General features: G+C 40.9%; 1 protein-coding gene across 9 annotated transcripts in view; it reads left to right on the top strand.

Annotated features, from left to right (window-relative positions):
* CREB5 (cAMP responsive element binding protein 5) overlaps positions 1 to 26,486 on the top strand; it is a 262,926-nt gene that overhangs the window by 27,696 nt on the left and 208,744 nt on the right. For 6 of the 9 annotated variants that reach the window (XR_012041160.1, XM_072854058.1, XM_072854060.1 and 3 more), the window contains 2 exons: positions 15,201 to 15,272; positions 18,367 to 18,460. The exons of 2 other annotated variants lie outside the window; for them this stretch is intronic. Coding sequence is in view for 5 of the 7 variants with exons in the window: in XM_072854060.1 (XP_072710161.1) it covers positions 15,201 to 15,272; positions 18,367 to 18,460 (166 nt within the window). In the remaining 2 variants the exon portion in view is untranslated. The remainder of the gene's footprint in view (positions 1 to 15,200; positions 15,273 to 18,366; positions 18,461 to 26,486) is intronic. One more of the 9 variants, XM_072854062.1, reaches the window with a different exon arrangement.

Raw genomic sequence — 26,486 nt, 5'->3', positions numbered from 1 at the left:
AACTATGATTTGTCACACAATTAAAGCCTTCCATCAAAAAGCACAAGCTATACAGGCTTTTTGAAAAGGGATGAAGGAAAGAAGGGATCTTTGCCAGCATATATGTAGTCTGATTTTCTTTGCTTCCTTCTCTCTGTCCCCCAAATAGATAGTCATATCCAGTAGTGAAATGGGCTTGACCTCTCTAACAGATCTTGAAATTGGGATCTTCACCACTATGTGGTTTGACTGCTTGAGTGGCAGGACTGTGTTCTCCATGTGGAAGTTGTGGTGGCCTTACTAACGTTGCCCTGTCAACTCCTGCAAAATGGATTTTGTAGTCAGTTGTGTCATGTGCGTGAACAGAAGAGCTGATCTGGAATTACAAAATTCCCTAGAGAATGCATTGAGGATGAACCTCAAATATTTCCGTAATTCTCCCCCGAAGTCTGTCACACAAACACCCTCCCCAAAATATTTTTTTCACCGTGGTTTCAGTTTCTCTTCCCTTTTCTTTTCCAATAGGAAAATAGGAGAATTGGAATGAGGTTGCCAGAGAAAGCCATTAAGAAAAGAAGATAGAGAGAACTTGCTTGAAAAAATGAAGTACATTCCTTAAGTTTCTTGTTAGTGTGAAGGACCACAATGGCTGAATTTTTTTGCCTTTTCCTTTGCTCTGATACTTTGCTCTGACACTACCAAAGTGATTAGTTTGCTCCCTTGTACACCTAAGATTGAAATCTATAAAGAAAAATGTAGAGTCCACTTAAAGAGCTAAGCATTGGTGCTAGAAGCAAGACAACCTGTGAATACTTCTCACAAACAATTAGTTGAAATGAAATATGCTTTCGATGTATTTATCTCTGCTCATCTATGTTTGTTGCAGCCTAGGTAATGCTCAGGAAAATTTTTTCCAGGTTAACTTCAAATAGAAGATGCAACCTGTATCTCAACATATGTTTTTTGTTGTTTGTGAAGTGACACCAGGAGAGATCCTTGTATTTTAGATTGGTTAGTTAGCCCAGATGTTCTTTTATGAGTAGGGAATATTTTGCTGCTTCTTTTCTTACCGTTACCTGCGTAAAGGAGCCAACTTCTTAGGTCTACAGCCCAGCCAAGACAATGCCAAAGGTGTTGGTGTAGTATCAAAGTGCCTTGGAGAAGGACCTAATTTTTTTAAACACCGTAACAACAAAAAGTTCATAACACATTGTGTATTAGAGCCACATGCATGCTATGAAGTAATACAAAAATGCATAAAATAAAATGTTATGTATGTAAATGCAAAATGAACGGTCCAAGACCAGAGGCTTCTTCACATGAGACCAAGGCATTATGTAAGAAAGGAGAACATGAGGGGAGAAGGAGGGAAGTGTAGCATAGGAGTCTGCTAGAAGAGGTGGATGGTAGTCCTTGGAAGGAGACGCACAGTAGTCCCATTTGTTCTCGGTACTCTCCAAACATTTTCTGTTCTGCAGAATTTTGCAAAGAATTGTATTATTTGGATGATCCGACCAAAATGGGTGTTAAGCATTTTCTTTGTCCATTTTGACACATGAGAAGATAATAGAACCTATTTATAATTGCCACTAACTGTCCTAAAAGAAAATCAAGTGGTATTAATATTCAAAAAGCTATTTGTGGCATTGATAAATGCAAAAGCATTAGTCAGTATCCGAAACTGTTCATATAAATAGCTCTGTCTGTGAAGAAAACCTAGTCTTACCTATAAAAATATTGGATGGTATGTCACGCAAAATTATGACAGCTAGAGTACACAGACCTAATGGCCTTCATATTGCTAGCATATAGTTGGAAAGAAGTATCCTGCAGTAATACAGCTTTCTGAGAAGAACTCCTGATCCTCCTCAGGTGCCTGACGGGAGTCAGATGGTGCACCAAGAGGATCTGTCAAGCACTTAGGATGAAAGTGTCTTTCAAAAAGTGCTCTGCAGTTCCAGACACTGAAGCCTGCATTTGTAATCCCTTTATCGGATGCAGTCACTGATATTACTAACCTGTAAAGTCTGCTTTTGGAGGAATTCTGCCACCTCAATTACACCTTTATTTTGTGATTATATTAGCTGTATAGCATAGGTACTCTGAAGTATAGATAGATATGGTCAGTTGATAGAAGACACCCATAGCACATTTGCTGTACAGGCATATAGATGGCAATAAGGTTAGTGATTCTGTATGCAAAGATCATGGCTCTTCGGGTTTTTTGTGTAGTGGGTTATATTACCTATATTATTAGGGAACATCAACGCTTACATTCTGATTACTTTTGAAATAAGGGTATTGCTTCACTGTCCTGGTACAAATCTCAGTGATCTTCTGTTCCTGAAGGGGGGACAAAGAAATTATATATTCATATGCTTGCTAGACCATCAAAACAGCCTATATATGAAATCCTCTTTTTAGAAACCGAGGCAATTATATATTGAGATAGCTTTTTAGTTTTTTAAAATTCTATTTTAACTTCTCATACAAAGAATTCGTTATTCATAACTCTCTGCACCCTAGTTCAAAATGAGATAAATTATATTAATTAAAAATGCAAAAAGCCAGATCAGTCTATGCAGTCCAGTCCCAAAATAATGATCTTGTAGTTAAGTAGTACATTGTAACTATAAATATATATCTATTTATTTCCTGGCTTTGCCACCAACTTTGCATGACTTGGGATAGATCATGTAAGCTAGGATTTTTCAGATGAAACTCCAGATATAAAATACTTAAAGCTCCTTGCAGTTAATTATGATTTTGGGCATCTTTAAGCTCTGTTGAAAAAAAAAAAAAAATCAGTCTTTAAATGTGTGTTCTTTAGCCTCTTGTCTATAATTTTGGCACAGTATTATGTCTTCATGTCAGAGAGAATGCTGAGAGAAGAACGAACAAAATAATGTGTATGTGTCTGACCTTTCGTTATTTGCTTACTTTTTAAGATAAATATTCCCTAAAGGGATATGATTTGAAGAGGGTGTGTGCAGCATGAGTTGAAAATGAAGCCTTTTAAAGTATTTCTGATTGGACACCTAAAAACTGGAGGCGCTCAGTATCACCACTTGCTCTTGAAAATCTCAGCCAAGATTTTTTCATTTTTCCCAGAAGAGCTATGGCCAGGATGGCTGAGGCTTGAAAGCTGTGTATTTACATAAGCGCAAGTTACAAATCTGTGGTTTTTAGAGATGTTTGAATTTCACCGCTTTACACTTGCAGCATGTTCGAAGTTGCTGTGAGTTGTTCACAGATTGTGCATGTACAGCCTATGGAGAATTACTCCTTACTTTGCCTCCTTCTTTTTAGGAAAAGTAGTATTTTTTTCACGTGTGTCAGTTTTTAATATTCTTGTTTGTAGTTATGGATTGGTCACTGCCAGGAATTTGTGGCTAGTCACTGGCTGGGAATTGTTTCATTTTGATGTACTGCCTTCTTAACGGAGGCAACAATCCCTTGGGCAGAAAGGCTGCTTTTTTACTGCCATGTAGCAGTCTTCTGAGAAGAGTTCTAGGGAGTTTCGTATTGCTGACATGTACTTGCAGCCCTTTAGGAGGGAAAGAAATGTCCCTTTGCACACTCACACCCACCCCACAGATTTGCATGCACGTGCACACAGACACGCACACTCGCTCCCGCAGTGCAGAGCTCTCCTCAGTGCCTGCCCTGCAGATCTCTCTGCTGTGGGAGGGTTTCCTATAGTTTGCATGTGCATTTAGACTGGCTTTAAGAAAGACATTTTTTACAATGAGGGTGGTGAGGCACTGGAACAGGTTGCCCAGAGAGGTAGTGGAGGCCCCATCCCTGGAAACAGTCAAGGTCAGGTTGGATGGGGCTCTGAGCAACCTGATCTAGTCAAAGATGTCCCTGCTCTTGCAGGGGGGTTGGACTAGATGACCTGTAGAGGTCCCCTCCAATCCAGAGCATTCTATGATTCTATGATTTGCCTAATGACAGGCACTGCTCAACTGATTCTGGAAAGCAGCCTCATCCCCCTTGCCCAACCACTGGTAGCAGTTTGCTTTGCAGCAGCTGTATTAGTTGAGAGCAGAGTGGCAACCCATGTCAGATGTCCCCTGCTTGTCAGCTGGCAGTGGAGCAATGACTGCATTTATGTCCCTTTACCTCTGCATCCCAGGTCTCTCATTCTTTGAGGTAGGGCTTGAGGTCTGTTTACAGGGAAGTACACAAGCTGTACCTGTCTGGGTTTGTTGCAGAGCCCTGGGTCCAACCCTAGACTGCATTGGCTTGGGAGTGTTCCCAAGGGACCAGCAGCTGAGCAGCCTCCCCACAAGTGCCTTGGGCTGTTCAACCCTCCAACAGAGACCACCAGGAAAGCTGTATGTCAGGCACTGCGCGGGTCGGGGGCTCCCTGGGGCTGGGACCACGGGGGAGGCCCCTGGGGGTGTCAAGGCAGGACCTGTCCCACCACCCCAGCCAGGGAGCAGGGCAGCCCGGGCAGCCCCAGCCCCAGGCATTGGCACCTCCCTGCCTGTCCTGGGGCTCCTCTGAGATGCTGATCTTTGAACTGCTGTTCTGGGGTACGGAGAGGGAGGCAGACTTTTGTTTCTCACGCATCAAACGCATTTGCAGGGCGTCGTTAGTGCTGGGGGCTGGAGGAGCGCCTGAGCCGTCATGAGTACCTCTGGGGCACTCTCGCTCTTGCCCGAGTTGCGGGGAAGATAGGGATCACCGCTTTTGTGCTCAGAGCAGGCATATATTTGCACAATAGTCTTTGAAGACCTGTGTTGGATTCTCATCAAAGTTAGCCCCTCTCTTGGGTCCAGTCCTTTAATGGTCAAGAAGCTTGACCCAAGGGTTGTGGACACATCCAGGGCAGAGGGGGATGCCAGAGCCAAGCTGGGAGGTCTGCGGGAGGGTGGGGGGAGCAGCACAAAATGGTTTGGGTTTTTTGCTTTGTTTTGGATGTCTGCCAAGCAGTTCGTGGGCCGTCCTGTGCTCTTTCCAAGTCAGATACCTGAATTGCTGGGGCAGACAGTCCTCAGCCTTCGCTCTGGCGCTGGCTAGAATGAGTCCTTCGGTGTTGCAGGGGACTCTGTGCCGCTGGCCTGTGTAATGGGGGGAGAGGAGGGGGCTTCGGCGCAGAGCCTGCCTGCCCTGGGGATCGCTCACCTCTCCTAGTGTTTTTGGCTCCAGGCCTCAGTAGTGGCTCCTGATTTTGGAGCCCTGGGGAGGGCTCTGCCCGCAGCGGGGCGTCATTTGTTGATACCTGCACTGGACATGTCCCGTGGTTACTGCTGTCGCTTCAGGTACTCCAGGAGACTGAGACTAAAATACCTGCCCCCACCAAAAAAGGCTTCCATTAACTGTTGTGAATTGTTCTTCCGGTCCATAGTTTTAACTGTTTTGATAAGATGAAAGCCTCCAGTCTGACAAAAAATCTCCAGAAGGAGCTGGTTGTAACGTGTAAGTGGGCCACTAAAATACAGAAACTCTTATTTTAATATCTGCAGCTTCTCTGAGTGTATCTTTTTTTCTGAGTTACTAGTTAGTTCAAGCAAATCCTTGCTTACCGCTTTACTTGCGTACTGCCCTTTTAAAGTCCAGTTGCGCTGTGCTGTATTCAATGCAAATAGTAAGGATGATTTGGAAACAGCTTTTTAACCTGGTTCCAAAACTCAAAACCTCTTATTTTAATGAAGGTATTTTAACAGTAGGATGACTCCATCTTTATATTCCTAAAAACATATGGACAAGCCTAAATCTAAATGAAACTTACCCAAAATAGGTTGTTACGCTGCCGTTAGTAAAACTTGTTATATGACGGTGAGAAACTAAGTGTCTGAAGATAAGGTGTATGTATTGGAGATTGTCTGTAGCTTTGCACATACAAAGTTTGAAGTGCTTCACATCAGCCTGCCCTTGATTGTCAGGGCTGAAAAGAACAGTTTTTAGTTTTTAATGTCTAAGCCTCTCTAGTGCTAAATACTGCCTGAGGGGACGTGCGGGCTGCCAGTGTTCTCAGCAGAGATTTGTTAACCCAGAGGATTTTATCTTACACTAAGAACAGTGAATGTTGAAGGTTTGATTCAGGATTTTTTTGGTCATTTTGAAGAGAGAGAAGTTCCCAATAAAAAAAATTCTTAAAAAATTGTAATTAAAAATTGGTGAAGTCAATAATTAATGGCTTGTAGCTGAGTTATTAATGGCCTCATTTTTCTATGTAATGAAAGCCTTAAGCTGTCTTGTATGTTAACTATACAAAAGAGAAGTAAAAAGTGAGATTGGCCTTAATTTAAAATCAGTTTAAATATACAGAATTGCAGAGTTGTATCCATAAAATGTATAAAGTTGGTTTGCAGAGTTCTGGTTTAGGGATTATTTTATATAATAAACCAGAAGGAAAATTTGGGCTGGCAGAATTTTCAAAGCTGTGTTAGAGCCCCTAACTGCTTCTGGTATGAGAGTCAGCTAAGCAGCCTTGTGTTGTTGTTTCCCCCAGGATATCTTTTATGCTTTCTTTTTTTTTCTTCCTTCCCTTTGGAAATCCAAGTGTTTATTTGCATGCAAGGTAGGTGAATTCTTTTATCTATTTGTGTATCGTAAACCAAAGCAATTAGCATACTGCAGTTACAGTACACTTAAAAAACAAAACAACCCTTCAAAACCCTCAGTCAATATTATTCCTGGAGGGAAAAGTCTTAATTAAATTGTATGCAAACTACAACAATAGGCAAAGTTGTTTGGTGTTTAATAATAACTGTTGGGGGCGGGGGGAGGAGTGAAAAAAGTAAGTGTAGCAGAGAGCTTTGCATGCCATTAACCCAAGGATAGAAATGAGGTCAGCCTTTGAAGGGACGGACAACACGCTTATCTGCCAACATTGGAAAGTCCCAAAAGATTAGCTTATTTGCCAGATGTTACTGGGAGTTCATCATTGACACCCTCTGCTTCATGGGCTTCATCTTTCGCCACAGTTGCAGTTGCCTTTTCTGCCCTTTGCAGGCTTCCTGGAGATCTTCTGCAGTGCGTAACGCTTGAATTTCTTCCTTGAAGTAGGGGTTTTTTTTGTTTCACAGCAATAGGCATGGTGAACCATCTTAACTTGTGAAGATGATCTGAAGATTCTTTGTTTTTCTTTCATACACCCACAGTAATGCTCTTGGCATAGGAACCACTGACACGAAGCATAATGACTTCTACAGCTCTGGGAATGGGGCTGTGTTTGTGAAGGGGTTTGTAGAAGACAGAGGACCCACCTCACTTAATACTATTAACCTTTGAGAGAGAAGTGAAAATTGGGGCAGACTGACAGGCTAAGTATCTTCTGTTCTTTTTTATCCCTTTGCCTGGAAAATAACTAGATACCTTTTTAAGCAGGCTGTCCTTATGTTATTAGCAACTTGGTAGGGCATCAAATATTGCACTGTGGTAGTGGTAAGTGTGTAACCCACTGAAAATTAGTAGTGAGAGAGACTGCATGCTCTCAGAGCTGTGTTAATAATGACTGTAAGAGCCTGGAATAGTGTTCTCTGCGTGTACCTTCTCCTTCAAATCTTTCAAGAGTTTGGTAGTAAATATTGATTTCAGCTAATGGTGGTTTTAACTTCTGTGTATGCGTTTTGTGCCCCAAGGGACTGTGTCCCAAACAGAGAGAAGCCAAGACTTGCTCATAAAGAACAGAGCAAATACGTTTTTCCTTTCAAATGCTAGCTGTTAGTGGTTGTCTCTTGAAGCAAGATTCCTGTCTCTTGTGCTACTGCAGTTGTTTTGCAGTTTCCCCACCTCCCTTTGTGCAGAACAATTTGTGAGATGGACAGTGACTTACATAAAGGCAGATGTTATCACCACATACCACAAGGCATCCGATCTAAGAAGTCTGAGGGCTGAAGCTTTTGAGATAGTTAGTAGAGAGTCCTTTTGTAGCAGACGATTGAAAGCATCTGTTTGAATCTTGCTCTACCATAGCCTTCGTACTTTCTTTCCATTGACTATCCCAAGACCCTCAAGTCTAACTTAGCCTTCTAACATGAGCACTGAAGTTGAATGCCTGATGATATGGAGCGAGAATATTCATTTATGTTGGGATTAATATGAAATTCTGATGCTGTTTGAGTACCCATAGACACTTGACATTCTCCCTAACATTTGTCATGTTAAGCCCATAGACCCAGATATTTGTTTTACTTCAGTAGGTCTGGGTTAGCTGTTGAATTTCCAGCACTGAAAAGCTATCAGAAAAACGGCACATAGGGAAAATGGAAAAGTGATACAGGTGTTGTTTCTGTCTGCTGGTGTGCAAAATATTCATTGTCGAATAGTGCCTTTTCCTTGCATCGCTTGACTTTGTGGTTATATTGCTACAGCTTGTGCTGCTGCTGCTGCATGTTCTGTTAAGCAAACCTCTGTGCTGTCAGCGAGGTTACAGTCTGGTCTCTCGTGTCGTTTCAGACTTGTAACTAGGGAGAACAGGTATTAGGGTTGTTCTGCAAATGCCATCAGTGGGGGACAGTTGCAGAGCTACAAGCCTGGGACGCTTCCAGGTCAGGCCAGCCCTGTTTGGCCAATCGCAGAGTGCAAAATAACCACAGTATTCCTCAAAGTGTTTTTCCAGAGTTGAAGTAATAGCCATCTTTCCCTATAAAGATCTGATTTCTCCTATAGAATATTTCTGTGCTGAGATAACTTTCATGAACTGTTTTTGAAAGTGCTGGGGTTTTGGGTTTTTTTTGTTTTTGTTTTAAATTCACTCCTCACCTCCATTCTCCTATTACCTTTTTTCGTCTTCTATTGCCTGTGTTTAATAACCCCATGGCCATTTCTGTAAAATAGCAAATCCTTTTGCTTTATACCAAGTAAATCCATGATGGTTTCCTATACTGAAATGGAGAGCCCAAGAAATGTAGAGTAATCATTTAGACTTGTGCATTTTCACTAGACGCAAGATACAGCTCCTCCAGTGTAGAGGACAAATTGTGCCCTCTATCAAATACTCTGTCTTGCATGGATGATACACAACGTTGGGCTCTCATGCTGCTGTTACGTGGGAAGGCAGTAGGTCATCTGCTTTCTATTTTGAGTTTCTTTTTCAGAGGTATCCTTTTACTCCCTTCCTCTTACTCAGCCCAGTCCTCAGTGGTTTGCAGTCCTCACTTCCACTTTCTTTCTCTTTTCCATTGCCACTGGTGGCTCCTTGCCCCCAGCCCCTTTGGGGTGGTTCTTCCCCTTATTTCCCTGCCTCCTTAATTCCAGAGTTTTACAAACTTAGTTCTTGTTCCCTTTTGAAATCTCCTATCTTTGCCCCTTCTTTTTTTAGTTATCCCCATTAGTTATCTTGAGAAGAAAGCAGCTCTGCATAAGCAGAAGAAAGGCAGGAGGCAGCTGTTCAGTTTTCCTTGATAACAGCAACAGTGTTTTTTAGCAGCCAAACGCTGAGTGGGGGAGCAAAAACTCTTCTCCCTCAGCTGATTTGGAGGCGAATGGGTATACCTGGAAGAGAGAGATGCGAAAAACCTTAGGACTGCTGGGGACCCTTCCCAGTACTGGCTTTTGTTCAGACAGGCAGTAAGCAAACCGAGTGGCTGTTTAAAAAGAGCTGGGGTGTTTGTCAGCGTGAAACAAGAATCTTTTTGGTACTCCATGCGCAAATGATCCTGAAGCATGCCAGTGGCCAGCAACTTCGCAGGTGGCAAGGGGCTAACTACTAGCGAGGCACCCCCCCAGTGCCACGCAGAGGGTGCTTGCTGCTGGGCGGCAGCGCTGCCAACCACGGGGAAAGGACCGAAGGCTGCTTGCTGTTGAGGCAATTCACACATCAACTGCTTTTTGAGAGCACTTGGCTCTGCCTAAAGATTTATGGGGCTCTCTTCTTTTAAAACAAATGAATAAAGGCCCAAGCTGAGTGTTTTTCCACATATAAATGTCAGAAATGCAATCACAAAAACTTCACTGGAGTACCAGTGAGGGCTCGAGCCCCAGCTCAAATGTGCATCACATTAAAGGCCTTCTTGGGGACTCCAGACACAAATTGCTTTCCAGCATCCAGAACCATTTGGAAATGCTTTAATCCTGAAACGAGGGGGTTTCTAATGGAAATGCTGACAGACCCTTCGTTGTAGCAGCCGAAGCAGGCAGGGCCATGATAATGAGCCCTGTATGCGTGCATGTGGAAAGCATGATGCTAGTTTCAGAAAACAAGCACTTCCACTGAAGAGCCCATGCTGACGAAAACCACCATGCACCATTTCAGCGCAAAGATACTTAAAATTGGCTCTGTTCATGCAAGGACATATTGGAAACAACCGTAGGCATTAACCCTGCATGTACTACACTTCCAAAACCAATGAGTCTTACTAGCATTTGTAATAACACTGTAATTATCTGTAAATAGTGCTGTACTGAATAGCCATGACTAGCAGTTTAAAATGCTGCATACACCGATGGGGTTCTTTAATATTCACAAGTGCACCATAACCATGTCTCCTCTCACTTTTTGTACATTGTGGCTGTGACCCTAAAAAATAGGTGATGCTTCATTTATTGCCCATGTCTCTGCCTACTGCTGCTAATGCTAGTGACTGTGTATTTTGTGTTTGTATTTGGAAATCTCACTGACCTTGGTCACACGAGGCTGAAGAAACCTGTCTTGCAAGCATGTGCCCAGGTGATTAATTTCAACAAACAGGTTGCTTATAAGTGTGTAATTACTCACTTGTGCAAAAGGCAGGATGGGTGCACTGACCTGTATTAGACACATTGTAGTATACACCTCCCCATCGGTTCATTTTCACTGTTAATCAGAGGACTGAAAACCTTGCAACATTTAGACAGCTTGAGGTTGAAGGCTGAAATGTCACTTTTAAAAGAGGGTTAAAAAGGTCGTGCAGCTGCAAATAATAATAGCCCAATGAAAATCAGATTCTTACTGCAGCCCACTTCAAGAATAACATTGAAACAGGAAACAAGCCTGCTTGATGTTTTTACCAGTAAGGCAATAAGATTACTGCTGAGTTTAGAAAGCGGGAGAGAGAGACAGAAAGGAGCATGCTTTCTTGGTGTTAGTTGTTGGACCCATTTTTCTGATTAAGAAAGGATGATCATGGGGCTCTGCAAAATCTTCTTGAGGAGCCTGAGGACATGGGGTACATCCCTCTGGATGCTGCTGAGAGGGGATGTAGTTTGTTGCTGTGTTCTGAGGGTGGTTTTGTTTCTTTTGTTTCCTTTTTATTTCTTTATTGTGTTCTTGTATTTCTTGCTGTGGGCTTCAGTTTTATTAATTATAATAAAAAATGTTTAGAAGTATCTTATGCAGAAATCCAGGAATAGAAGAAAATCTTGGCTTGCTGCAGAACTTACTTGTTTCTCTTCCATATGACATGGCTTGGAGAAGTCTGTCTATGTTTCTTTTATATTTTTGCTTATTTATTTTTCTAATTAGAATACCTTAACTTCTCCTAAGCAGAGTGATATTTCAGGAGAATGGCAGGCTACAACAGTGTAGCAGATTTCCTCACTTATGTATTCTGCCAATAAGGCTCTTTACGTGGTCACAATAGGGAAATAAATGCTGACAGATGTTGTTAACATGTCTATTAAAATTCAGCCCTCTTTTCTGCTGCATAATGCACTCATGCCTATTGTTAATAATACCAAAACTAATGCTGACATATCAATATTAGTGCTCACTTATATTTATAATCCTTGTTTGTTTCTTCGAAGAGGTCACAAAGTTGCAATAAATTAAGCTGTTGATAACAGAAGTAAAAAATTCAGGCCTGAGTAATTTTTAAGCATTTCAGTCATCACAGATTTGCCTGATATTCTTCATGCACATTAATTGCGGCAGTCATATGTAGTACTATGAAAGGTGCACGAGTGTAACTTGAATTTTTAAGATCCCAAAGGTTAATAACCACCTTCATTTAGATGGAAAGGTTGCTGTGATTTATTTTTATTAGGTGAAGTCGAAATGTTGCCATTGGTTGCGTGATTTCCTTCATGTATGCTGAACCACCTGCACACACTGTGGAGAACGAGCCTCGAGTTGTGTGGCCCAGCAACACACATGAGCTGTGTGAAGTGAACTGTGTGCCGGAGGCTGTGTACGACTGAGGGACGGGAGATGCATGCCTGCATCTTGAAAAGGATGCCATGCAAACCGTGCTGTGCGCAACTAAAAAACCTCTGTTGCTGAGGGCTCCCATCCTGCTGTAAACCTGGGGTGAGATCCTCCGTTGCTTGTGCAGCCGCAGCTCTTGCCGGAGTTCAGCAGGAATGAGGGATGCAGGAGGTTCACACTCACAGCCCAGATTTTCAGCTGCTTGTTTCTGGTCAACATTCAAGCATAAAGCTTGAATTACTGCCATAAGATAGATAGCCAAGCACCAGACACACTATCAAAAATCGTAGGCAGCTTCTTTCACTCATTTACTATTGTAAGGGAGTCAATAGTACTATAGTCTCAACTGCGGTGATAGCATCACACATAAATACGAACTCTGCATGGTGCAATTTGTCTTGAGGGCATTGTACTATCTGGTAACATGTAATAGCGGTCACGTTATGCTAGACAGTATCCTGGAGGGCACACATGATATAGCCTTTCTGGATTATTACTTTTTTTTTTTTTTTTTAAGTTTCGTGTCTGCAAAGAGTGATTGTTGTGGGAACCAGCAGTTGCTTGTACGTTTGTGGTAAATGACTGGATGTTCAATCTGACACCTTTTCAAAGTACTGAGGATAAAACCCAAGTCCATGTTTTCCCGCAGTTGATCCCCGCACTCAGGATTCTGGTCCTTGTTGAATACGTTATATTGGTGCTTACTCTGTGCTTATCTATCTAGTAACCTTGAGAATCATTTAATTGTATCAGAGCATGTACTGATGGATTTAGGGACTAAAGCTCAAGCTCAGGGCGGGGAGGGCAGTTTTAGACTTGCAATACTCAATAAGAAAACAAACTCCAAATAATTCCTGGTAATGTTTTGAAATTCACTTGGACACTTGGGACCAGAATTGTTATTGTCTTGTTTTCTTTAACTGAGTCTCATCCGTTGTTCTGCTATTGAAAATGCAGTTGTCACTCTCCCCCGAGGAGGGGAGAAAGGGGTAACAGAAACCTTTGGCAGTGCTTCAGTTGCAGCAGTAATTGAGATATCAGATAAAGCCTTTCATTATCCGCACGTAGCTTTCCCCCCCCCCCTTTCTGTGAAAAGGTCTTTAGGAAAGACAACATCCCTGGGTCACATCCCATAAATAGAGGTGGATTTAAAAATCAAACTTAGCTGGAGGTTTTGGTTTTGTTTTTGTGGGGGTTTGTTTGTTTAGTCAGTTATCTCTCTGCTGCTTGTTTCTTTCAGACAGGATAGTTAATTCAGAGCATTTTTATTGCTTCACCTCTGAAGAGCTTGTCTATGCACAGTCTGGAACCGAAATAACTGAAACTAGAAGTAATTTAACACCTTTAGTTATTTTAGTATAAGCCTTTATGTGAACATACTCTTTCATTTCTGATTATGAGTATCCTATTTCAGTTTAACATAGCTGTAAGTTAAATCAAAACAGGATATGAATAATCTTAAAGGAGTAAATTAGGTACGATTTTAGTTATTTCAGTTCTAGCCTTGTGTAGATAGATAGGTTAGTCCTGAGTTAGGGTCTTTCTTGACACATGATTGTATTTGGTGCAATAAATCACTTGACTCAGGCCAAATATTGGTAGAGATGTCCACATCAAGAAAATCAGTTGATGCTAATTATCACCTTTAGGGGGTAGTGTCCTTGTGGAGGTTAAAGGGCAAATAAAAACAGAAATTCTTCACTTCTGGATGCTGCTTCTGGGAGTCAGTGAAATCAGGTAAAGGGTGCTCAGCTGCCTTTTTTTTCCTTTTTTTAGGTCACAAGTAGGAAAATATCCTGTCAGGCTAATGCTGTCCACCAGAATAAAATTTAATTAAGAAGAAAAAGTTATCATCCAAAAGTTTTGGGTTTGTTTTTTTTTTTTTTTTGGAACTTAGGGCACTGAAAATAATTGCTGTAAGTACAGGTCTGGCTGATGTTCAGGTTAACAGTGTATTTATTATTTGCAGGGGATGGTAGCAGCTCTTCTGAAAATAAAGCTTTTCTAACAACAAGTATAAGTGCGGTAAAGATATTCCTGATAATAGGAAGCAATGAATTGTAGTTTTAAAAAAATGACAACAGGGTTGAGTAATTTTAGCACTTCTGCAGTTTTTTGTAGTTTTAAAATCAAATTCTGCTTCTCCACCAAGGTACTTCTCTTTGTTTTATGAAAAAATTACACAAACACAACTCGGGTATTTGTCTAAGGGGGGCTGTGGTGAGGCTGAATTTTAAGGGATTTGAGGTATAAAGCAAGCAGAAGTCACTTGTTGTGCTTTAAGGTGGGTCAGCTACTATATTCTAGCTTGTAATGCCAGTTGTACCAACAGGCTGAAAACATTTCCGAAAGAAGTGACTTATTTATTTTATGTCCTAGAATGTTACTAAAAAGTGATTTTTGTTGGTGCTGGTCAGGGACACTGCCATAATATTGACCCAAATTCAGCTGCGTTACTGCATTCTGAGGACGAATGTTTCCTCCTTCAGTTTTATTTGAGACCTGGGAGCTCTCCCCCAGGCTTTAGTTCAAGGTTACAGGACTGGAACTGCTATGGGGAAGCTGCAGTTTTAGGCAAAACTTTGCTTCTCAAGCTTCTGAGGTTCTAGTTGACCTTTTAAAGGCTGGGGATGCACAATCATCTTGTGTGTATGGAGAGCATGTATGTAATGTATTTAAGTTATTAATACTGAACAGTATGAAGAACTTCAAAAAGTGCGTTCTTTCTCAGAAGTAACCTAGACGTCTGGTTTTAATGTTGTTCAGCAGGAACTGAAGAAGGAAAGGTAAACCCCCTTAATTCGAGATATTTCTGAGCAGACACGGTCTTATCTAATAACAACACTGAACATATGCTTTTTTCTGAGGCAGATTTCTGCTGTGAAAGCTTAATGTTTTTTTTTTTTCTTCCTTCAAAGTAAATATGTGCTCAGGAAGGAGTAGTAAGAACTTAGACTGTAGGGAGTCTGCTGAATATTAGCAAATTCAGTACTCCGAGGATGAAAATTTTGTTCTGGTTCTGTTTTGGGAGTTTGAAATAAAGCACAAACCATGACGATTGTATGTTGCATGTACGTGTGAAGTTTAGAACGTATATATTCATAGGTTCCCTTTCTTTCCCCCTCCTCCTTTTAACATGTAGATTTATGAGGAATCAAAGATGAACTTGGAGCAGGAGAGGCCTTTTGTCTGCAGTGCCCCAGGCTGCTCACAGGTGAGTGGAGTCAGCGGTGATATTAATTGAGTCCTCAGCACTAGCTCTGGCTTGTATAATGCCTCCTGATATATTAACACATGTCTAATAATAATATGAGTGTTGGGGTGGTTTTTTTTTTTTTAAGCCCTTCCCTCCCTCCATTCCCTCCTTACCCCACAAGATATTATTACAAAATATTTAAAGCAAATACAACAGCCAGTCAAAAGTGAGTTGGTAAAAGTGCTTCCCAAGCTGCTTCTCTGCCTTCCCTTATCCCCAAGCCTAATGTTTCAAGCCAGGTATTGCAAATTCCTTTAGTGGCTAGCAAGATAGGACACACTAGGCAGGACATATTTGTCTATCTTCTGCTTAGATGTACAATGGAATATATTGTTTCCTATTGGATGTGGTAACCCTCCTGATTTTTATTTTTTTTAATACTTAAATACAATGATATCTTACTAGCTTATTTTTTTTTAATCTTTGAGACATCTTCCTACTAAATATTCTCTATAGAAAATGCAGCCCGTAGATAAATTCTGCCCCAGGATGTACGTTTGGGATTCCTATTGACTGGTGATCCGCCTTGTGTCTCTGAGGGTATAATCTGACCTGTAACATTAGGTGTTTAATGATCCTAAAAAACCCGAAGTGACAAGGATTTTACCTGCTGAGATTTTGAAGTGGGATTTATGTGTTTTCTCAATGATTTTGCAGTAGTGAGGGAGGTTCCACGTGTGGCGCTTCTGACCCTAATTCAGTTTAGTGACAAGAGTTTGTGAGTAGAATCTTCAGGCAAGGGCACCTTTTGGGCTTTTGCCGCAGGCTTCCTGTATGCATCTGTTTTAAGTGATTTTGCTTACCCATTTCCCAGAGTCCTCCTCTCTTAATGAGGGTAATATTTCCCTGCTTTAACTGTATGTTGGGAGTTTTCAGCTGGCTAATATTTTTACAACCCTTTAGGTTCTTCTGGTGGAATGATGGGTGACTGTTACTGGAGTGTAGGTGCTGATCTTGCCAAGGGCTGAAATAAGGAAAGGGAGAAGCCTGAGGTCCGCCAAGCAGCTTTGCTGCTTCACTAAGTGGGAGCCTTTCTGTGGGTGTCAGAGTGCATCTTTTGGGTTGTCCCTCTGGTCGAGGATTTGTCACTTCAGGTCTCCACATGCAGAGTTAAACTTTCACCATTCTGTCACAGAGGTAGAATAAAATTATCTGAGCTTTATGGTCAAGTTTTATTTAACTTTTTGTTGAATCTTAGAACCAACTTCCACTCAAATCAGTGGACTTGAGTGTTTTCATGTCAGCTATTAATTAATTTCAGTGGAGGAGAAGCTGATCCAAACAAGCTCATTTAGGTGTTCAGAGAGCAGGTTAGGTTGTATGCTGTTACAATTTGGAAAGACAAGCAATGTAGGTGTGACTTCATCTTAAAAAACATTTGATTTCCCATTTCAAAACATGACCTCAGTTTACTGTAAAGGAGGGCCTGACAGAAGTGCGTAGTGTAGCGCTGCTATCCCGCTAAGCTGTCTGGGAACTGGCTTCTCTCTCAGCCAGTGCGGATGTGTATTGAGGGCTGAGGGAGTTGACCTTCTGCACAAGGAAGAAAGTAGACTTACAAAAAAGACAGAGAAGTCTGGGCTGGAGGAATAGCTTCTCCTCAATTGCCCCATCCCCTCTTGAAGCTGGCTGATTTCACCCTGAAGATGGAGCGTGGCGTCCATGAAGGAAAACCCATTTCCACGAGAACAAAACATGGTTTTTTCCCCTCACGATTTCATTGAGCAAGGTCTTTCACATATTCCCGTTGTTCTTAACATAAATTTCTAGTGCTGCATTTCTTCCAGATGAGTAAGCAATGAACCAGGATTTCACAGTGAGGAAAAGGTCTTTGAGATTTATTTTTTTTTTTCCAGAGAATTCATTCCCATTATTTATGCTGCTTTGTCGACGGGCTTATAGAGATTCTCAGAAGGTGTAACATACTGCAACTATTTATTCTATAGCCACAAGCAAAGTCACTTGGCCAAGAATATACTGTGTTGAAAGCATTAAGTCGCTTTAACTCTGTTGTTGCCAGTTTTTTAGTCTCCTATGTACCTGTTGCTTTAAAAAGCTGCTTTTAAAATGTATTTTTTTTCCTCAAGCCCTGGTGATACAGCTTTTGGCCTTTGCTAGTCCTGAAATAACCCTGTTAAAACTATTACAGTAGTTTGTAGCAAAGGTCTGTGTATGCACCTTCTGGTGAAGGAAACTTAACAGAACCAATCTGCCCTTAGAGCCCGAGCGTGCAAGTGCTTGAACACTTATTCAAGCTTGTCTCTTCTTTGTCTTGTTCAAAAGAAGCTATTTGTTGGAGAAGTCTGTTATCAGACTGTAAAACAAACTTAGCACACTGATTAGTTTCTTACAAAGCACATCTCTCCACCTTCTCTGCTTGACAAAGGAAAATAATTTAATTTAGTATCCTAAAGGGTCATAAATAGTTGTTACATACTGAGCACCATTGCATTGCCACTTTGAATCAAGTCAAAGTATCAGAGGTTTCCAAAATTAAAGATGCATTTTGCCTGAATACTTTTGGGGTAGGGAAAGGCTGGCTTATTTGATTATTTTTATTGCTGTTCAGCAGATATAGGTTGCAGAAAGACACAAAAGCAGAAAAATCCAGTAAAGTGATTTAAGATATGCCACATTACTTTGCGTTTGCCGTGGGCTAAGAGCATACACAACAGCAGTTATCGCAGATCCTCAGGCACGTGGTGACTTGTGAGGCTGTGGTAGCTGGAGCGGGTGTCTGAGACCCTTAGAATCCAAAACTTGGTCTGCAACTTTTTCAGGCAAATGCATGACACCTTGCGGTTTGCAACCCCAGAGAGCACTGCAGCAAGTATGTTCCTAAGTAGAGTACAGCTATTTGTTACTCATACTCACTTGTATATTCAAATATTCTGTTTCCTGTGCCATTTGGACACATTTCTAGCTGGATACATTTCTTTCTCTCTCTCATTTTTGAAATTCTGTCCAATGCCAAAAGTTTATTAGAGAATTAAATTCTTCTCTCTCTTTTTTTTTTTCTCTCTTCCTCTCTCTCTCTGTGTTTGCCTGACAGCGTTTTCCAACAGAGGATCATCTGATGATTCACAGGCACAAACATGAAATGACTTTGAAGTTTCCTTCAATAAAAACAGATAATATGTTATCAGGTAAGAAGACATGAATTCAAGAGTCAAGATAACTATTCAGATGATGTTGAAAGCATGACTCCTACTGGAAAGCTACTGGCAAAATACCTCCAAGATTGGTTTTAAAAAGCCCCAGCTCCAATTAAATAACAAGTAGAGATGGAATAAGCTAGAATGCGTATCTTTGAACAAAAAGACAGTTGCTATTCTTATGCCTTCCCACAGGTTTGGCATGAGAGGGAGAGAAATTGTTGAACCTCAGCCATGCTGGCAGCTCTATCGCTGACTGCCATGTCAACGTGCCAGTGAAATATAGGCACTTAAGCGCATGTCACCTGGGAGCCCAGCAGTGAGTGTGTTAATGAAGTGCATTTGTACTGTTCCTATAAGTTTGACAGGCTCACTTCAGCAACTGTATCAGGCCACATCATAGGAGCCACCTTTATGGTGGCTCAAGACCTGCCCATTGTAAATAGCCGTAACCAGAAAGGTAAACCAATGGGTAATATTCAGTACTCTTTCCCCCTAAAGGTAACCATGTCTCTCTGCACTTCCCCTGTCATACACGGAGGTTATTTGGTATTACGTGCAATTACATCCTTTAGTTTCTTATGTAGTTTTTTCATACTCTTGTCTGAGTAACCACACACCAGTGGCTTACTGGCATTCAGTGAGTGCTGGGTAAGGTCAAGATAGCCTTAATCTTACCACTTCTCTCCTCTCCTATTCCCTTTCCTTTTGCATATTCCTTAGGCTATAGTAATGGATTATTAAGAATAGTATCACTAGGATTTTTCAGGTTTCAAAGTAATTGTAGAAAAAAACCTATGATGCAAATGTGTGTGTCGATGTTAACCAGTGGTTGATATTTATCTTTTGAAATGGGCTTCTTCAAGGTAAATTGTGCCATTTTAGGTGCAAATATATAATGATTAAAGGGTCTCCAGCAGGTTACCTCTTTTATGGATAAACCATTTCCATTTTTATGAAAATCATAATTGGGTAGCAATTGCTTGCAAATATTTGATTTAGGCTTTTTTGTTGTTGTGACTTCAGGTACCAGTGAGAAATCAGACAGAACTTGTCCCAAATAAATATAATTTATTTTCCTCTTACACTTGAAAATGCCATCGTGGACTAAGTTTAGAAAGGAACAGTACGAAGCACGTTGAAGAATAGGGCTTGTAAAGTGCCTGCATGCCAGCTATGCCCGCAGAATCCTGTTTGCAAGCACGAGTGAGAAAATGCTGCTCTTGCACTTGGCCGTGTCCTCTGGCAGTGAAACTGCTTGAAGACATCTGTACTGTGGGCACATTCACCCTGTGAAAGTTCTGGCTTTTGTTAGAACTTTCCGTTTGGCAAGACTTTTGCTCGAGGGCAGTTTCTAAGGAGTATATTCTGTCATCAGGAGTCCCCCGAGTAGAGTAGCTCCACTTATGTTTGGTAACTTCTGTGAGATAGCTGTCCTGCTCCTTCCAGTGGGTTGCTTTCCCAGGCAAAATGCTCTGACTGGCTTCCACCACTACCACCAGTAGTGGGGCCCCTAGACCTCCAGTTAGCCAACTAAGTAAACAGAAATGCAGAATTTTGTGGCCAGAAAGGCTCCAAGATTGCTTCTGAGGGATGTATTCTTTGTGCTTTGTGTATGACGATCCTCTGTAGTAATGCAAGAGTAAAAAGCTGCACATGTTCTCAAAGATTGTGGCAAATGTGCCTGACCGTAATGGCCTGGCAACCTGGTGCTGCTGTGTGTGATTTTTCTTTTTGTGTTCATTTGGTGGATTTGTTTGGCATTTTGTAATCCTTAGTCTGGAAGCATCATAGATCATCTACTCTCTGCAGGGAGACATTGAAAAATAGTTGTTTCATTACCCACCTAAACCCTGGGGAAATCTAAATACCTTAAAGTTTAAGATGTTTTATTCTTAGATTTCATAATGAAAAATTAATGATATATGGGGAAAAGAGACAGACTTTTCTCTTAGACATTTGTCTTCATGTCTTCCCTCTTGTTTTTTGCATTTTTGCTTTTTTGATTTTTTTTTTTAAAAATTGTTTCTGTCATCAGTAGATTCAAAGAATTGCAGCAGCAATTGCCCTATAATAAGCCAGGTGCAGTGTTAGTGTGTGGTGTGGTTTTTTTGTTTTTTTTTTTCTCTTTTTATTAAGGTGCCTAGAAGTCAGACTTTCTCCTTTATTCCAGTATATTGTATACTACTTTTTAATATGTTGTATTTGAATCCATTCATTATTAGTAATTAGTCATGCAAAATAATGGGCTGTATGCTTGTAGGTAGCCATTAGAAATATCTACTTTGTTTCCAGAGATAGCTGATACCCAGTCTGGGGTCAGTGTAGTATCAGTAATATTTAACACTCACCAAGCATGTCTTCTATAAACTATTATTGGAGGTAGGCACTAAAACTGAGGGCCTGTTGGTCTTGTAGCAATACAACATCTTAGAAACTAAGCAAAATATGACTTGGGAAGTAGGAACTTGTTTCTTGTGTGAAATCTGTGCTGAGTTCTGAAATACCAAATTGTAAGTGAGAGGTAAAGTCATACATTGTTATGTAGGTGGGGTCAGTGTTTAATAAACAAGGTTCTGTGACCTGATTGAAATTATTGGTGCTATGCTGGTTTATCAGGTATGTCTAGCCAAGAGCTTCCTGGTTACCAACTAGCTCCACTATATGTGCTTAAATTTTTTGATGCTGGCTGAAGAAGAAGAAGTCTTATTAAATCCAGTGACTCCTGAACTAATTCAGAAACTCCAGGTACATACATACACTAACTAGCTTTAAGCTCTCTGACTGTATAAATAGAAGGGAAATTTGCTAAAGGCATTGCATGAAAATGCAACTGATCCTTTTATTGGATAATTTGACATTCATTTAAAAAGACAGAAAAAAGACTGTAATGTTATTTGTTCCTTTTTGTGTACGTATTTTATTTTTGTTAGAAACCCTTGTTGTGAGTATGGATAGAGAATCATTGATGGTTTCCATTTCCATCTTTCTTAGCCAAAAAAGAGCTGTTTGAGATCACACAGAATATCTTGTGTAAGTTTTGCATGCTAGTCATCATTGCAGGAAACTTTATAGTTAGATTGACTGACATAGATGTCATCTCTGCTGTTGTGCTAACTAAACATGGCATTGCTTTGAAACTCTGTAGTTTGTTGTGTGTCAAAGCTTTTGTTGTTTTAACGCCGAAATATTAATGTCCGTGGGACAGATTGTTCCCTCCATGTAAGTACTGAAAGCGGTGTGGAACTGAGCTTTGGGAGTTGGGGACACAGATTCCTGTGGTATCAGATTTGGGAAGGAGAGGAGTGACTCCTTACCATCATTGGAGGAGGGGAAGTCCTTCTGAAAGTGCTGCTAGCAGATACAGGAGAAGCCAGGATTATCTATATAGAAACCTTGTTTCTTCTTAATTCTATTTACTGAAATCCAATCCTCTAGATTTTTGGTGGTAAAGCCCACTGTGGAGATAGAAACAGTCTCCTCTAGATGAAAAAGGGTATGTGCTAAAGGTAGTGCAAATGTGTTACTTTTTCCCAGGTAATGCCTGCGTCAGGTAACTTACAGCATCCTTGATTGGCTTAAATTTTTTCTCCTTGTGGTTTACACAGGGAGGTTTATCTAGGCATGAATTTTGTGGAGTACGAAATGATTGGATATAAGGAAAAATAATTTTGTTTGATTTCTCGTTCGCTTCTGCGTCCTTTGCTTTACCAAATAATGAAATAAAAAGTCTTCTAAAATTCAACTGGTCAGGTTCTGAGTGACCAAAAGGATTAAAGATATGTTGTACCCAGTATGGGTACCCCCACAGAAAGTCCAACCAGCGCTTTAAACAGTGAATCTTTAAGCAGTAAAGTTCTTGGGAGCCCTCATCTGTGGGCCCCTGGGTGAGGGCAGTTCCACCAGGTATGACTGGGTGCACCTCTTCCTCCTCTTCTCTTCCATCACCTGCTTGAGGTGTTGTGACCTTGAGCTTCTTGGTGCACTTGGGAGTAACCTGCCAAATCAATGAAGAAACCTTCTGGAATTTCTCAGGACATTCCTCTTCCCTTGTGGCTGCTTGATGGGCAGCCCTTCAAATTTCAGTGCTAGTGCTGTTACTCTGACTTTGTTATCATTGTGCGAAAGTATAACAAGGGTAAGTATATAACTTCAACAGAGCCCACAGCTGAACAAGCCAGATGCCTGTTATTACTGCACATCAGACTAAACATTTTTTTTTTTTTTTTTAAAGAAAGATGAAGAATCAAGTTACACACTTCGGAGCTGTGCTGTTAGATACCTCTTATGGAATCTGATTCCCCCCCCCCCCAAATAAAAGCTTGTTTCACATAACTGTCCTTTGGTTCTCCAGCTTTTTTTAAACTGGTATCATGCTTTAAAGTTTTCATTTGTGCTTTGAGAGATGAAACTGTAGGATCCAAGGTAGTTTTACAAAATACATTCAAATAAACTCTCTGTATAGCAAGCTAATGTTGCATTTCCTGGGCTGTTGTTTTGAAAGCAGTATATTGAGACTGAGTGTCCTTTCTGACACTACTTAGGTAATTACAAAAAAACCCCAAACCAACCAACAACAGCAAAATTTGCATAGCCAAACATAACGCATATATAATGGAATCTCTTTACTGAAGACTTCAAATTTCCCATTGCCTTATAGCATATATTTTACAATTAGTCTGGAGAATCAGGCATCACTTGAGACACTGAGGATGGGTTTTCAAAATGGTCAGCAGCAAAAATATATTCAGTATATCAGGTTCTGGTCAGAGTCTGATTGCTGAGTGCTTCTGAAATTTTCTCCTGTAAGATACAGTAGGTTGACTTGGGATCTGCACAGGTGAGACCATTTGATCTTGCTCTGGGGCTTTTATGTTGTCCACTTACATTTTTGAGGTTCATTTACACTTAATGTTTCTTGCAGCCTTTCTGGCCATGACTGTGGCATCAGAAAGGCTGATTACTCACCTGAGTAATAGCCTGAACAAAGTATTTATTGCTTAGTTTCTAGCTTGACAGCTTCCGTGTTCAACCTGGTAGTGGAGGCAAGATAGAAATAACTTTCTAAGTAATTGTCAGATGACACAGGTTCACCTGTGAAGTGACAGTTGGCTAGAGGTAGATGCCTCAAAGCATAGCAAACTAGTTCTGGTAGCAGTTGGGGATGGAAAGATTTTACATGCTGAACAATGGGACTGGCTTGGGATGGCTGGTCAGTGTAATAGCCAGATACCTAGGGTTAACCCAGACAGACCTGTATCCCAAGCTGCCCAGTTCAAAATGCAGCTTGGGCCATTAAAGTCCTGGGTTGTGTGGCTAACAGCATGCATGCTGACAGCTTCCTACAGTAACGCGTGTCCTCAGCAGGAATGCTGAGAGTGGTAAAAGCTCTGTCTGAGTTTTGGTCCAGATGGGTCTGGCACATCCAGTTGCTGAAGTACAACAAATCAGAGCCCTGTTCTCAGTGAGCCTGCAATAGTTCTGGGTGCTGGTGATAGCAACAAAAGGTTTGTTTGTACCAACGGGGAACAGTGAGGTCAGGCATAAGCTGTTGGAACTATTAATGCATTTTTAAGTGCTGAGAATTAGGAATATCTTATTAATTCTGGGAGACCTGAATGGTTAACTTAAGCTAGGGTCTCCTTTGTGATATCGTTCCCAATTAAAACACAAGGGCTTGCCTAATGTAGGTAAAAGGATTACTGTGGTGTTGAGAGTAACTTTTTCTACTAGTTTGCCCACCTCCTGAGGGAGAACTGTTGTTTTGCAGGGGCAAAATAGTTGGTTGCCTCAGGAGCAAAGAAAGCCCACTGGACAGGGTAGCTCTGAAGTCCTGAAACCAGCGGGTGCAGTGTATGTGCAATGTAACTCCTGTACCATGTAAAGTCTCAACTTTTAAAAGTCTGGATCTTTATCAGTTCTGCTCTCATACAAACACAGTGGTTTCGTGGACTTCTGGTTTCTATGAATGTTGAAGGATGAAGTAGTATAAGGTAGAAAGGCAGCTCTTGGTTTGCATCTGGCTGAATTGGCTTCCAGAAGGTCTGTGGATGGAGTTTAGGCTGCGTGGCTGGTGGTGTTCCCTTGCTCCCCACTCCTGATTGGGAGGAGAGGTTCTGGGTTGTCTGTTTTAACAAAGTCTTGTTCTGAATTTTTGCCAGTCCAATTTCTGGATTGTAGAAACTGCAGTAACTGTATGGGGAGACTGAGGTAGTAATTAAGATCACTCTGTCAATATGTAGGTGGTGTAAATAGTGTCATTAATCTATCAATCAGCTTTGATGCTTAAGATAATAAATTAGTTAATTGGAAAGATCAACTGTAGGCAACACAACACATGTGATTATCTCAGACTGCTTGTGGTCCAGAAGATACACTTTCAGCATGTTGCAGAGAAAAGCCGATGAGGCCTTTGTGCATTTCAAGTAACGTTCTTGCTCTGGGTTGCTTGTTTTCACTGTTAAAATGGATTTACTTCACTGAGAAAACTTTTTTTTTTGTCTTTCTAACATTCATGGAATAGATGCTGAACAGATCAGGAACTTCAGCTGCACATGCCTGATCACCACCTTGTTACCCGTTAAGTTGCCTCTGACCTAATGTAGCCTGTTGTAGTAATGCCTGATTTCTGGATCAGCTGTGTACCTTGATGAAAACTAACAAGACCTTATCTATGTTAGTGTATTCTCTTCTGCCCTATCCCCCAAATTCTGGGCTCAAGCAACTCTGAAAAAAACCCAGGATTTTTTATTTTAGTGACAGTGGTGCCATCAACTTCTTTATGAAACCCTAGTTTCTCATCTTGGTCATGAAATTGATACCTTGCTTATTTGAAATGGATATACCACTTCTGAAAAGAAAACGTTTCCTGTATTTGCCTCACATTCAAAGACTAACGTGCCCTTTATGTCCAGGAAGCCTTGGCAACGATTATCTTTGTTTTTCTACAAAGCAATCGTGTTGTTCACTAAAGTAATATTTAATCCTTTTTGGAAAGAAAATCTATTTCTCCTGCCTTTTAGTGCACTTCATTTCCGGTACAAATTCCAGTTCAAGGGCCAAAGACAACTGTGGTGTAAATCTACTGAGTTCAGTGAGGTTACCCTAGAGATTAGTTTGGCACTACTTGTTTAGGATATGGACCTGTAAAGTGCTGAGTGTCCTCAGCTCCCATCAATGTCAGCACCTCATTGACTCAGCTCCTTGTGCTGAGTTCTCACAAGATTCTTGGAAAGTCTTATGTTTCTGACTCTGGTAATACAGTAGTTAGCTGTGAAAACTAATAGATAAATATGTGTGCATTCCCAAACACTTGAGTTTTGTTTCCTTTAAGCTCACAAGTATGATGCTCAAGCCAAAAGAAATAAAGCAGCATTTTAACATTAAGGACTTGCTTTTTATGTTACAGCAATATGTTCCATCAGAAATACAAATGCATGTGAGTGTGCCCTTAAATTACTTGAGAAGGTAAAGCCTGTAGGACCACACCTGATACAGGTGGAAATTGGCCTCAGTTGGTTTTATAATGGAAGAGGCTGATCCTCCCTCTTAGTTTCCAAGTGGAAACTGTGTTTGCTTTTGTATGCATTCCTTTTATGCTGCCTTTTGTTTAGGGGTGGCTGTGTGTTTCTATGCTGATCATGTAAAGTTCATTGTGTCTGCTAACTGTTCCCTGTGAGGGGGAAATAATTAGAACCTGACCCAGCTTAGCTAGGTGCAAGAAACCAAATTTTTCATCCAGAACTCACTGAAATTGGAAGCTTTTTTCTGAGGTCAGAATTGGCCCAATATAGGCAACTAGGATTAGTATGACAGAGTTTTCATTCTTTAAAGAATGAATTTCAAACAATAAGGTGGTTGTCAATGACTGCAGAAGATGATTTTTGAAGAGAGTGAGTCCAGTCTTTCCATACAATTCAGTACTACAAATCAGCTTGAGCTGGAATGGGGGCTTGGGAAGAAGAAACTAATGTGCAAGAGAGGATATTTTAATTTTTTTTTTTTTTTAAATGTGTGT

Source organism: Ciconia boyciana, chromosome 2, assembly GCF_034638445.1.
Source record: "Ciconia boyciana chromosome 2, ASM3463844v1, whole genome shotgun sequence".
Taxonomy (NCBI): domain Eukaryota; kingdom Metazoa; phylum Chordata; class Aves; order Ciconiiformes; family Ciconiidae; genus Ciconia; species Ciconia boyciana.
Note: the sequence above shows the minus strand (reverse complement) of the source record. Positions and strands in the feature narration are given on the sequence as shown.